General features: G+C 52.3%; 5 protein-coding genes across 5 annotated transcripts; 3 read left to right on the top strand and 2 right to left on the bottom strand.

The window, feature by feature from the left end:
- Nucleotides 1-155: 155 nt before the first annotated feature.
- Nucleotides 156-1,027, top strand: A1O9_12194 (uncharacterized protein; the record flags this gene model as incomplete). Its single annotated transcript, XM_013398992.1, has 3 exons — nt 156-420; nt 487-600; nt 654-1,027. 3 exons carry the CDS (start codon nt 156-158, stop codon nt 1,025-1,027), a joined length of 753 nt encoding a protein of 250 aa, XP_013254446.1.
- A 177-nt stretch (nt 1,028-1,204) lies between these two features.
- A1O9_12193 (3'(2'),5'-bisphosphate nucleotidase) lies at nt 1,205-2,269 on the bottom strand (the record flags this gene model as incomplete). The annotated part of the gene is made up of 1 exon (XM_013398991.1): nt 1,205-2,269. The coding sequence occupies one exon, from the start codon at nt 2,267-2,269 to the stop codon at nt 1,205-1,207; it is 1,065 nt and encodes a 354-aa protein (XP_013254445.1).
- Nucleotides 2,270-5,119: 2,850 nt separating this feature from the next.
- A1O9_12192 (uncharacterized protein) lies at nt 5,120-6,853 on the top strand (the record flags this gene model as incomplete). The annotated part of the gene is made up of 2 exons (XM_013398990.1): nt 5,120-5,824; nt 5,915-6,853. The coding sequence occupies 2 exons, from the start codon at nt 5,120-5,122 to the stop codon at nt 6,851-6,853; spliced, it is 1,644 nt and encodes a 547-aa protein (XP_013254444.1).
- Nucleotides 6,854-8,123: 1,270 nt separating this feature from the next.
- A1O9_12191 (uncharacterized protein) lies at nt 8,124-9,578 on the top strand (the record flags this gene model as incomplete). Its single annotated transcript, XM_013398989.1, has 1 exon — nt 8,124-9,578. The coding sequence occupies one exon, from the start codon at nt 8,124-8,126 to the stop codon at nt 9,576-9,578; it is 1,455 nt and encodes a 484-aa protein (XP_013254443.1).
- Nucleotides 9,579-9,814: 236 nt separating this feature from the next.
- Nucleotides 9,815-10,183, bottom strand: A1O9_12190 (methionine-R-sulfoxide reductase; the record flags this gene model as incomplete). The annotated part of the gene is made up of 1 exon (XM_013398988.1): nt 9,815-10,183. A coding segment is annotated over one exon (369 nt), but the record flags the coding sequence as incomplete, so codon positions are not given.
- Nucleotides 10,184-11,337: the final 1,154 nt, after the last annotated feature.

Here is an 11,337-nt window from a genome sequence, read left to right as displayed (position 1 = left end):
AATTTAAAGGCCGTGCCGTTGGCCTGCGGTCTACGGGAGCTCAAACACGATTTCAACAGTGTCAATGCTCACGGCCGCCTGATTACCGCTTTAGTCCTGACTTCCTTCCAACCAACGACTCGCGAAACAGAGCGAAACTTGCAGGAAAAGAAGCAATGCCCTGCACAGGAGCCCAACCCTCGCTCCAGCGGCTTTTCCTTGAGGCAAGTCGGACGCGTGAGATCCCATCGTTTCTCCTTCCGTCTGTCTCCTCCCTGCGATCTTTCTCCACGAGCCATGCACGACGGTCACGCATCGGACGCGAAGCAATCACAATACCCCCAGAAGTCACTCTACGATTCTTCGACCTACCAAAGGGAACTGGGAGGAGCAGGAATCCAGATACACCGAAGTCCGCGCTTGAGGTGACTGGACCGTTAGGTATGTAACACTGGGAGCATGATTCAGTAGGAGCGGGCTTTGCTAACCACACAACGCCATTCCTAGGTCAAATGACGGTCCCTTTACCACCCTATCTGGCCACATCACAGGAAGATGACGGGAAAAAGCTGTTGCTGAATGTGGGAGATGTAAATGAAAAACACCAAAGGTCTATGTGGGGTGCGTCTGCTCAAATCCTCGACCTGAACATGGACTAATTTTGAAACCACCAGGGACAATGCGCACCCTCGTTCAAAACAGCGTTTCCGGCGTATCTGAAGGCCATGTCTGCATCCTCCGGCTGGTCGGCGTCGGCTACCGAGCAACAATCGAAGAATCCGCGATCACCAAGAAGCCCGAGTACCCAGGCCAGAAATTTGTGAATCTGAAGCTGGGATTCGCACATCCGGTAGAAATGCCCATTCCACAGGGTGTTAAGGCTAGTGTGCCTCAGCCAACACGGATCCTGTTAGAGGGCTGTGACAAGCAGGTGGTGACGCAGTTCGCCGCAGAGATCCGTGATTGGCGCAAACCGGAACCCTATAAAGGGAAGGGCATCTTTGTGAACGATGAGACTATCAAGCTTAAGGGCAAGAAAGCTAAGTAGTGAGAGATCAAGACACTACCTGGGCGTCGAGTTTAAGCCGGCGCCGGCAAGCTGCCGGCCGTGCGCAAGGTAGATTCTATGTATAGATTGTATCCATATACACTTTTGATGTACGGAAACCTTCTACATACTTTGTAGCTCCATGGTGCCTTGTATGGTCAGAACACTTGGGTAGACTCAAGACTTCGCAGCAAGCACCTCCTGAACGGCCTTCAAGGTCTGAGGGTGCACGTTAGCTGGAGCAGCCACGACCCCTTTGTTCTCGGTGAGGGTTCTTCCTCTTCCGAAGTCCAGCCTCTTTCCTGTGATGTCAGTGACCTGGCCGCCAGCCTCTCTGACAATCAAGTCCCCAGCAGCGTGATCCCATATCTTCTCGACGTAAGATTTCTTGACGGGCAGACGGAGATAGAGGTCTCCTGCACCTCTTGCGACGCTGCCATATTTCGCCTGACTATCCATCTGCACTGGCTTTCCGGAGATGCCGAGCTTCTCGGCGATGAGTGCGTTGTCGCCCTTGGACGAGTGTCCTGCCTCAACTGACTCGCACATGACTGCCTGGCTGACGTCAGAGATCTTGCTGACATGGATTGGCTGACCCTGTGTGACGGCGCCGCGCGTGAGAGGCTGTGACGTTGCACCCTGACCTTGAATGGCAGAAAAGAGAACGCCTTTGCCTTCTGCATCCGTGGCTTCAGCGCCGATGTCCTCTGTCAACAGGGCGGAGTCGTCTACCGGAAGGTTAGGGCACCCCAACACGCCAACCTTGACGTCGCCATTGACAAGTAGTGCAAGGCAAACGGCATACTGCCCGCCACGGAGGAAGCCTTTTGTGCCATCAATGGGGTCGAGGGCCCAGATGCGACCTTTGTCACCACCAGCACTGTTGCCTTGGTCGATGGCATCGAGCATCGCATCTTCCGTCTTGATGGGTCCGCCAAGGACAGCATCAGAGTCGGGGTCGGTGAGCTTGGCATCCTTGACCAGGTCCCAAATTTTGGAAGAGAGATCCTTCTGCTCGCGCAACGAAGAGGCTTCTTCTTCCCCGACGACTTCATCGTCAGGGAAATTGTGCTTGATGGCAGCAATGATCAAAGCTTGTGCCCCGAAATCTCCGATGGTCACAGGCGACTTGTCATCCTTGGAGACCGTGCCTTTGGCTTTCTCGTGAAAAACTGCCTTTGTCAAGATGGCCGCTCTTGCAACGGCCAACTGAGCGACCTTGAGTTCCTTCTCGTAGGCCATGATTGGTTTTGATCCGCCTTCGCTGAGGTTCGACTGGGAGGCGGTCAAGGTTGATTTGATGCCAAGACCTGATATGAAGTGTGTGAGGTGTAGCTTCACCTGGAACTGGGAAACCAAGCTGCTGAGACGGGTCAAGGCCGATGTTGATGGTCGAGTGGTAGATGCCAGGATGAGAGAAACGACGAGAAAAATGCTGGCACTGATGAGAATAGCTATTGTCCGGTCGCACAATGCTGAACGGAGTTTCATAAAAAGAAATCACTTGTCCGTGGTGTCCTCAGCTGCACCATAAGCCAAACGTTTTGACTCCAGGGATACGGAGTAGTAGGGCGACGGACAAGGATTGGAGGCAACCGGTGGGCTATGGGATCTGGCTTACCGGATCCCGCAGCCACGACGATATGGTCTTGGCAGGCACCCGCAGGGTCTCACCTTCTGGAGGGCAAAGGAATTCCGACCCATGTATGTATGTCTCCGCAAATTCAAGCAGCACTACTAGAATTGACTTGATAATAGGAAAGAAAAGTATCAGTTGTTGTCGGCGTGACGAAATGCAATAGTCCCAAAAAATCATCTTTCAAAGCTATGCCTAGTCTGCTGGTGGTGCGGAGGATTGGGGATACAGTCAAGTAACAGGTAAAGTTTTACGCATCCAACCTTTGGCAAAGTCGCTGATGTTCGAGGGGGCAAGCCTCAGCAAGGAAACCTCGATCGGAACCCATAAAAAGGCCCAGGAACTTTTCAGGGGACCCAGTCGCCCAGGGTTCGGATCGATCTCCCTTCCCACATGGTCCAAGCTTCAGTCTTAGTTCTTCAGTGGCTTGAGCAACCAGGCACATCAACGCCCCAACGCCAACAAAACACAAAGCTTTGACAGCAATACCGTTGTGCTCGTATGAGACTTATGATTCCTCCGCGATCCAACGCGATCCGTTCGGAGGGTGGATTCCAAAAATACGAGTACGCAATACTAATAATGATAAGCCCATGTTATCGTCGCCGAACAGACCAACAGGTTGACGAGGTACTTTGTTGACGATGACGAAACCCATCCGAGACTTGCAGTGGCCAAGTTTGCACTGTTCATGAGAAGGGCCCCCCAATTTCATTTTTTGATGCATCACGAAAACAAGGCTTCCTGTTGCTGACCACCTTTGGGCCTCTCAAGTTGCCCCCAGAACGAGCGCTCCTCTTGTTCCATACTTCCATGGACTCGTACGAGATCCCTACTGACGCGTAGCCCACCTACGCGAAGAGCACTCGGGACACAAAGCAGCCCAACCGCCGGCGCTTGTCGAAGATTCATGCCGTTGGCATCAACACGTTAGCATCAACACGTTAGCAGTGAAGACGGACGAGGAGAAGCAAGTACATACGGATTGCCGGCCTCTTTACTCCGACCTTGCATGTACTATTGCTCTCCTCTGCCGGCTGCATATAGTTTTCGGTTAGTAAAGAGGACTAAGATGGTCGGCTTTCATTAGGCGGTCCCAAAACGAATTAGGAACCCCTGGCGGTGAGAGCCGCCAAAAGACGAATCGGACGCTGAGACCTTGCAGTGTGGGCAACCAGTTAATTCCAACTCAGCTAGCCTCGTTGCCAAACCCATGTTTACCGCACTTAGTTTGGACAGGTTGCTTGCCCGATCGTTTTGCTTGCACTACAGTACAATTGTGTGCTCCGTACTACGGAGCACGAGTCCTCCGTACGGCTGCCTCGTGGCACTTGCGTTGACGCTTGGACCAGGGCCCCTTCACATCGTCTGGTGCACGAGGTTATGCCGAACTTCAAGGAGCGTTTTGCGCAGGGCACAGTAGCATCAATAATGCTGGCCAACGTTGTGAAGCATGTCAGATTGAAAGCTGCATTTCGACTAGGGCAATGGCACTTGCCACTGAAAACAATTCCGACCTGCCTGTGGGGTATGTTGCTTTTTTGAAGACGAGTCAAGAAGAACTGTCAGATGGGTTATTGTTGGATTCAAAATACGAAGGCAAGAGGCGTGGGGAGAGAATGACAAACCTTTCATCACGAGCCCGAAACTCAGCCTCCTTCGGTCACCCCAGTGCCAGGCATTCAGACATTTGGACTTGTGAACCCAGACTCAGTTGAAAACAAATAATATCCGCAACTAACGCTCGATGTACAGCGAGCAATTGGTGCTTTGATGAGAAGGTGTTAAAATGTCCTAGCCCAAAGGAGACGTGCAATTTGCCTTTCCAGACGAATGATGGTCATAGGTCGACCCCCAGGGTCGGTAGGACTCCAGGCTTCATAGGCACTCTAATGCCCCTTTTCGCGGTAAACAATAAGTGGTGTGGGCGGCGTTCCAGGCGGCTGACTTGCCTGAGGGTGCTTAGCAGAAGACCCGCTCGTGCTCCACAGTGGCACCCCGCCGGCGCCGATTTTGGTTTGGGTGTTCTTCGGTCACTTGGGCTGCTTGGGTCTGTGGGCAGGTGGGTGCGCTGGGCGCACTGGGCGGGCTGGTGGGCTGAGGGAAGCAAAAGTAAAGTTGCGAAGTCACCTGCAGGCTGCATTTGCTGCCGCTTGCTTTCCCATGTCAGTCCCGTGCTTTGGTCAACTTGTGCACAAACTCCAACCTTGGCCTGCCCTGTTTGGTCCTGTCCTGTTCTGTCCTGCTAATGCTCTTCCTACCACACCTTGTCCCAATCTGCGAGAACGGCTCCGTACTGCCTCTGACTACATAGTCCCTTGAATAGTAGCCATGTTTGCCTCCTCGGTGAGTCTTCTCTCCCTCCTGTCTATGCTTTCCATGCCTGCTCCTACCATGTCGTGAATCATCTCGTCCATCCCAATCCATATCTCAACAACCCCGCCATCCCAACCGACATGCCTCCCAGCCTGTCTCTATTCCTCATCCACGCCCCGGCATGTACACCAGATGCTGGGCTCGTGGATCTCGTCCAGCATGACGACAATGAGAAGGCAGACTTGAATGAGCTGGAACACCTCCTCGATGCAGAAGACACACCTGCAGAGTGCCACTGTTGTGGCCGAAGAAAGAAACGCAGATCCTTCAATGCATATCCAGAACAGTCATACGGGCCTCAGGTCATTCCTCGGCGCCGACCCCCTCCAGAGATTCGAGGCTGCAAGCGTCTGCTTATTTCGTTGTTACACATTGCCTGCTGCTACCGGTCACGCCGCAAGTTTCAGTTAATAACCCGTTATCAATATCACAAACAGAAGAAGCCCTTTTCTGCCGTCTCCGTCCATGTCGAGCAATTGACCTCGGAAACCTACGAAGAAGATGACCTCGCGGGAGTTCCAGAGCTGCTAGAAGTCATCAAGCTTCAAGCCACGGGCTCGCAAGAGGTGGCTCGGGCATTAAGAAAGAAGTTGAAATACGGCAATGCTCATCGCCAGCTCCGATCACTCAGCATTCTTGATGGTTTGTTACAGAACGGTGGCCCCAGAGTTCAGCGAGCGCTCCTCTCCGACGGCCCTCTTCTCGAACGCCTCCGTATAGCCGCCGTCGACCCATTATCCGACCAAGATGTACGAACCAAGTGTAAAGACCTTTTTGGTCAATGGGTTAGTGCTAAGGATAAATCTCATAGCGCTTCATGATGCCATGAGCCATCTTGCTAATGCCTCCCAACATTTCTAACGCACACATCCTAGGTCGCCAGTTCCAAAGACAATCCAGGCTTGGAAGGTGCCAAGTCTTTGTACAATCAATTGCCAAAGACACAGAAACCTGCCCACCAAAGGCGAGAACAGAGTAGAGTCCTCCGGGAAACAGAGGAGGATGTACAACGGGAGCGGGAGCTGGAAATGTCAAGAGACAGATCTGACAGTGGCCCAAAGATGGGAGAACCATCAAGCCCACCGACCTCCCGCAAACTACAATCGCCTGTAACATTGGGATCGTCATCTACCTTCAGCCCGAAGAAGGTCAAGAAGGACAAGAAGAACAAAGTCAAGGGGTTCAACCTGGAGCGAGAAAAGCCACAAATTTTGCAATCCATTGCGGCGTCCTCTGTAGCCTCGACAGGTCTGAACAACGCCTTGAGATTGGTGAATCGGGAAAGGGAGCAAGTTTCCAACAACCCAGAAGTGATGAAACGCTTCGAGACATGCAAGCAGCTACGTCGCCAGATTCTGCGCTACATCCAATTCGTCGAAACAGAGGAATTTCTTGGTGGGCTTATCCACGCAAACGAGGAACTTGTCACTGCCCTCATGGCCTTTGAAGTTATGGACAAGTCGGTCGATGATGACTCTGACAGCGAAATGGAAGAAGCTCAACATTTGTCGAGACAGGCAGCTAGAAGTGAACAAGCAGCTACCAGGGAGGCCGAGAAGTTAGTCGCTGGTTTAAGCATCTCAGCGCCACCGAAGCCTCCCCGGCCTTCTCCACCATCGCACATCGCAATGCCCCCCCCTCGGCCTGCAGCTGCGAGTCCTAGGAACTTCAAGGGGAGGCAAGCTGAAAGTGAAAGCGAGACCGAAAGCGAAGAGGATGATGATCCTGATGATCCCTTCGGGGATAAAAATGCCATGAAGACGCCGGACCCAGACTCACTGGGAAGAAAGGGGTACACATGGAAGGAGGTTTAGAGCCCGAGGGAGCTCGGTATTTTGCCAACGGACCACCGAGGTCGCATGTGAAACAACGGATGAAAGGAGAGAAGTGCTCTTTCTTGCAGTGTATGAAGCTACGACAGTGATGAATTGGGAACAAACATGAATTCTATCGAAACTTTCCACATATTTCCTGGGTTTGCCACCAACGTTGACCTCCCTGACTGAATCTGCAAACACTCCGTGAGTGCGGAACCAGACCTCTAGGCTGGTTTTACTGGCACTTTATAAACTTAGGCGCAGTACTCTGATGTCGATGATGTGCTTGGCCCATCAGCTTGGCTCATCAGATATTAGAGGTGCACCTCCACGTCTAGTAAGCGAGATGACCAAAACTCCCTCGACCATCCCACTCAGCTGATGTGAGCCTGGTCATTCCTGTGGCCATCAGTCCTACATACCTACATACGTGCGCGTGGCGTCGTGTTGCCTTTTGTAGAGCCATGTGTGGCTTTGTGTCAAATGCTCTCGGACGCCCCGGTCAGTTTCAAGAGTTGTCTCTTTGCGAATTTGGATCGTGTCCGGATAGAAAAGTGTTCGCTTTGGTCGAGATCACGTGCAATATTTGATGCTTGATCACTAGGACACGCAGCGCTGTGGGGAGAAAGAGAAGCCTCCTAGAACGGCTCAATGATGTCGGTGCATTCTAATGGGTAGCTTTGGTACGCAGTCGAATAAATGGAATGTATGTACTAACTACCTAGTTACGGAGTACTACTTTTGGGTCCCTGAACTGCATGCTGCATTCCAGAGACGAGGCTGAAGCCAAGAGTGGCTAAGGCTGCACTTTTCCTTGAATGACGCACTTTTGAATGTTCTGTTCTGCCCCGCTGAGAACGTCCCCTCCACTCCACTGTATGACTTCTACACATTCCTTCATTCTTACTTTCTGAAGAAATTTAGAGCAGTACCACGGTATCTCCTATTTCATCATGCACACTCAATTGCTACTCTGGTCCTCGCCTGAAATCCTCACATACGCTAACTCCACTCGCCACAAGTACATGCAAGAAGCACAGGTAAACCAGACGTGATCGATCAACGCGGAGTCTAGAGAGCGCCAGTTTTCCCGAGCCAGTGTTATGGATACTTTGAGTTCGGACATTGAGGTTGGGGCTCTTCAAGTGCGTGGCAGGCTAGGGCTCACATCTGACAGGCGCTCCGAGCAACCTACTGTCCTCCATTGGATGAAGCACTTTTCTATGCAATCACCTCCGAATATGAACTTCCCCAAGATCGAGACACCATGATAAGTGTGCTCAATAGTCTGAAAACTAGTGCAATAGAGCAGGATGCGGCAGATTTCGATCCCTCGGGAACTGGGGGACCTAGCCATCAGAAGGACCACACAGACACTTCAAGATCAAATCACGAAGACGCAGCTTCGACCGGAGTCACAAGCATAACTACAGGGTTGTCGGAGCTGTTATGGACCGGCTCAGACAATCTCGGACATGACTTGAATGATGCGCCGTTGGAATCTAAGACTGCATGGCTGAGCAATGTCTTTCCCGATATACCTAGACGAGAGTTAGGTGTCATACTTGAAAGCCACGCAGGATCTTTGGACAAGGCGACTGATGAGCTCTTGAACCTATCTTTTCTGTATCAGGGCACGGGAGACGCATTTCCAGAGGTTACGCCAGTCCCGAAGGGCGTCGAGGCCTTTGCAGAAGACGCGATGCGGCCGAGGAAGGGTAGGAAGAAGAGAAGGAACAGAACGACAGACTCTTCAAGAACAAGTTCTGCCTCTTCATATTTACCTGACGATGAGATATCCAACTACAATGTTTGGTCTACAATGTCTGATGATGTACAATTCATTTGTTCTAGGACTGATCTCCCGGCCCAAACCGTTAGATCCATTTATCACTCCAACGGAGCTCGCCTTGGACGAACAATCCGAGCGCTTGCCATAAAAGAAGCTGCCACGAAGAAGTCCAGCACGGATGATCCCATAATGGAGCTCCAAATCGCTGAATTCACCACCGACTTTGAGAGCGTCCCAAAAGCGGAGCTGTACGGTCTATTGACTTTGGCCCGAAACATTCCTTCTGCGGCTCGGGAGCTGCTGGAGGTCATGATGGATGTCAACCGAAAGGATGGGACTGCCAATATCGCTCTGGATGCTCAATATGCACCCATCAAACTGGAAGATGACCAACCCCTTGACTCACCTTCATCAAGTTCGTCGTGGACGACAATGAAGCCTGCTGCACGAGACTCGGCTGCAATTCACAGAGCCGCCGCTTCCCACAGCTTCAATCAAGCAAGTGCCGCGTTCAAGAAGAGTAAATCTGATCGCCTTATGGGCGGTGCAGCAGCGTACTACTCGCAAGTCGGCCACGATCGAATGAGAGTGGCTAAAGAAATGCATGCGGCAGAAGCAGATGCGCTTGTCGCGAGACAATCATCCACAACCGTTCTTGACCTTCACGGCGTAAGCGTGGCAGATGCGGTCCGAATCGCCAGCGACAGAACGCAAAGTTGGTGGGACGGACTGGGCGACGCGAAATACGCCTCAGGAGGTGGTGGACCGATGAGGGCAGGCTTCAAGATCGTGACCGGGGTCGGCACTCACAGTAAAAACCATGCACCAAGGATAGGGCCTGCGGTCAGCAAAATGCTGATCAGGGACGGGTGGAGGGTCGAGATTGGCCATGGAGAGGTCGTCGTGACGGGAAAGACTCGACGCTCTTGATCTGCTAGTGGTTCCCTGGCATCGAAAAGACAATAAGATATCAGGAAGTGCTCATTTTGGACCGGCAGCGCAGAGGCTGCAAATGCGTCGTCAAATCCATTCCCCGTGCCTCTCACCTGGCGTAACCATGATCGAACCCCAAATTTGAGAGAATATCGCACGGCTCCCTCTATCTAACATACGTATTCCAGCCAAACAATCCGAACGTCCCTTCCCAGCTATATCTTCCCGATTTCCTCTCTCCCCTCACCAGTCCCATCCGCTTGAAACGCAATACTCGCACTATTAACACAATGTCTCTCATCCGTCGGCGTTGGGAACCCTTCCCCGAAGAACAGATGGCCCAAATGGCCCCCGCAGTTCGAGCAGACGATCTCCCGCGCCGACGATGACGGGAACCGCGGGTCTGCCAGCCTCGTCACCGCGCCGGGGAGGCAGTCAAAATACGCGGGCCAGCCGCACGATGACTTGAATTTCCGTGAGGCGTGGTAGAGCGGTGTGTTGCATCCCGCGCAGACGTAGACTCCTGACGATGCGTAGTGCTTGTCGTACAGGCCGGCGAACGGCTTCTCGGTGCCTTTTTGGCGCAGGATGCGGAATTGCTCTGTGAAGTGCGATGTGAGTCTCTTTGAAAAGGAGGGGGATCTGGAGTGATTGAGCGAGGACGGATATGGTTAGGGTTTCATAGGGTGCAGGGGAGTTGGGTCTGCATAAGTAGGAGTGGTGGGGGTGGAAGGTAAGTGGTCGCATGAAGAATGGGTTCCGTTCAATATCTCTCTGTTCTCATTCCGGGGCAGGGGCTGGGTTACCTTCGCTGAGAACCGCCCGCCACTCTTCTTCCGAGCGCTTATCTGGGTATGTTGGAGGCGGCGACGACGACGACGACGACGACATCGCTAGAATCCCCAGCAATGCCTCGCAGGCGATGGCGTCCTGTATTAGACGTTTAGAAGACCAACTTTGTTGAATGGTACCCAAGGACCGCAATTCGACCTGTTTCCCTCCCCGCTATGCGGTTGGGCATTTAGGTTCACGAATATAGCAAAGTGCTTAGCATCAGATGATACTGAAAGTAAACACTTCCCCCTGTTTTCCAGCTGGAGGGCCGACAAACTCGTCAGTTAAGGTAGTCAACGACGAACTCGTGAAAATGACTGCCGGTCTTCGCCTAATGAGAATACCTCTGCTGGAGGAATGCTGAACAAAGGCCGAATACTTCTTCTGCTGGGAAAAGCTCTTTCAAGAAATTCTCGGTAATGGCAATGGCAAGGAGATGATGAATCAGCTGTGCCAGCGATCATGAAGCGGTCAAAACACTTGGCTTGGTCAGGTGCGTGGTAAGGCTGTGGGTGGGGCGTGGGTGGGGCATCCCGTTTCCTTCAAGCACTCCATCCGGTCTTCCGCCCCGCCCCCCCCTGTTCCCCTCCCTCTCCAAGGAGCTGGGTAATCAACGGTCAAGACGTTCCCTTTAATAGTCTCCTTCTAATTGGCTCTATAGGTATGTGATGGTACTAGCACCAGCCTTTCGAAAATTAGGGCTAAGGAAAGTTGTCTGAAAGAAACGGATGGATGGATTATCAGCTGATGGAATGTGTGGTTTTGGCGCACTTTCCGATCGGTTTATCAGAGCTCCACCCATCTATCCTCTCACTCCATCTTCGCTCATTTCAACAACCTATATTGGAAGATTACACACGGATCTCGAACCTTGTGCCTTTCCATTTGCTCTCTTGGGTTCACTAGCCTCCCTCCGACGACG

This window comes from Exophiala aquamarina (assembly GCF_000709125.1).
Source record: "Exophiala aquamarina CBS 119918 chromosome Unknown aczIA-supercont1.21, whole genome shotgun sequence".
Classification (NCBI taxonomy): domain Eukaryota; kingdom Fungi; phylum Ascomycota; class Eurotiomycetes; order Chaetothyriales; family Herpotrichiellaceae; genus Exophiala; species Exophiala aquamarina.
This window is presented reverse-complemented; position numbering and strand designations above follow the sequence as displayed.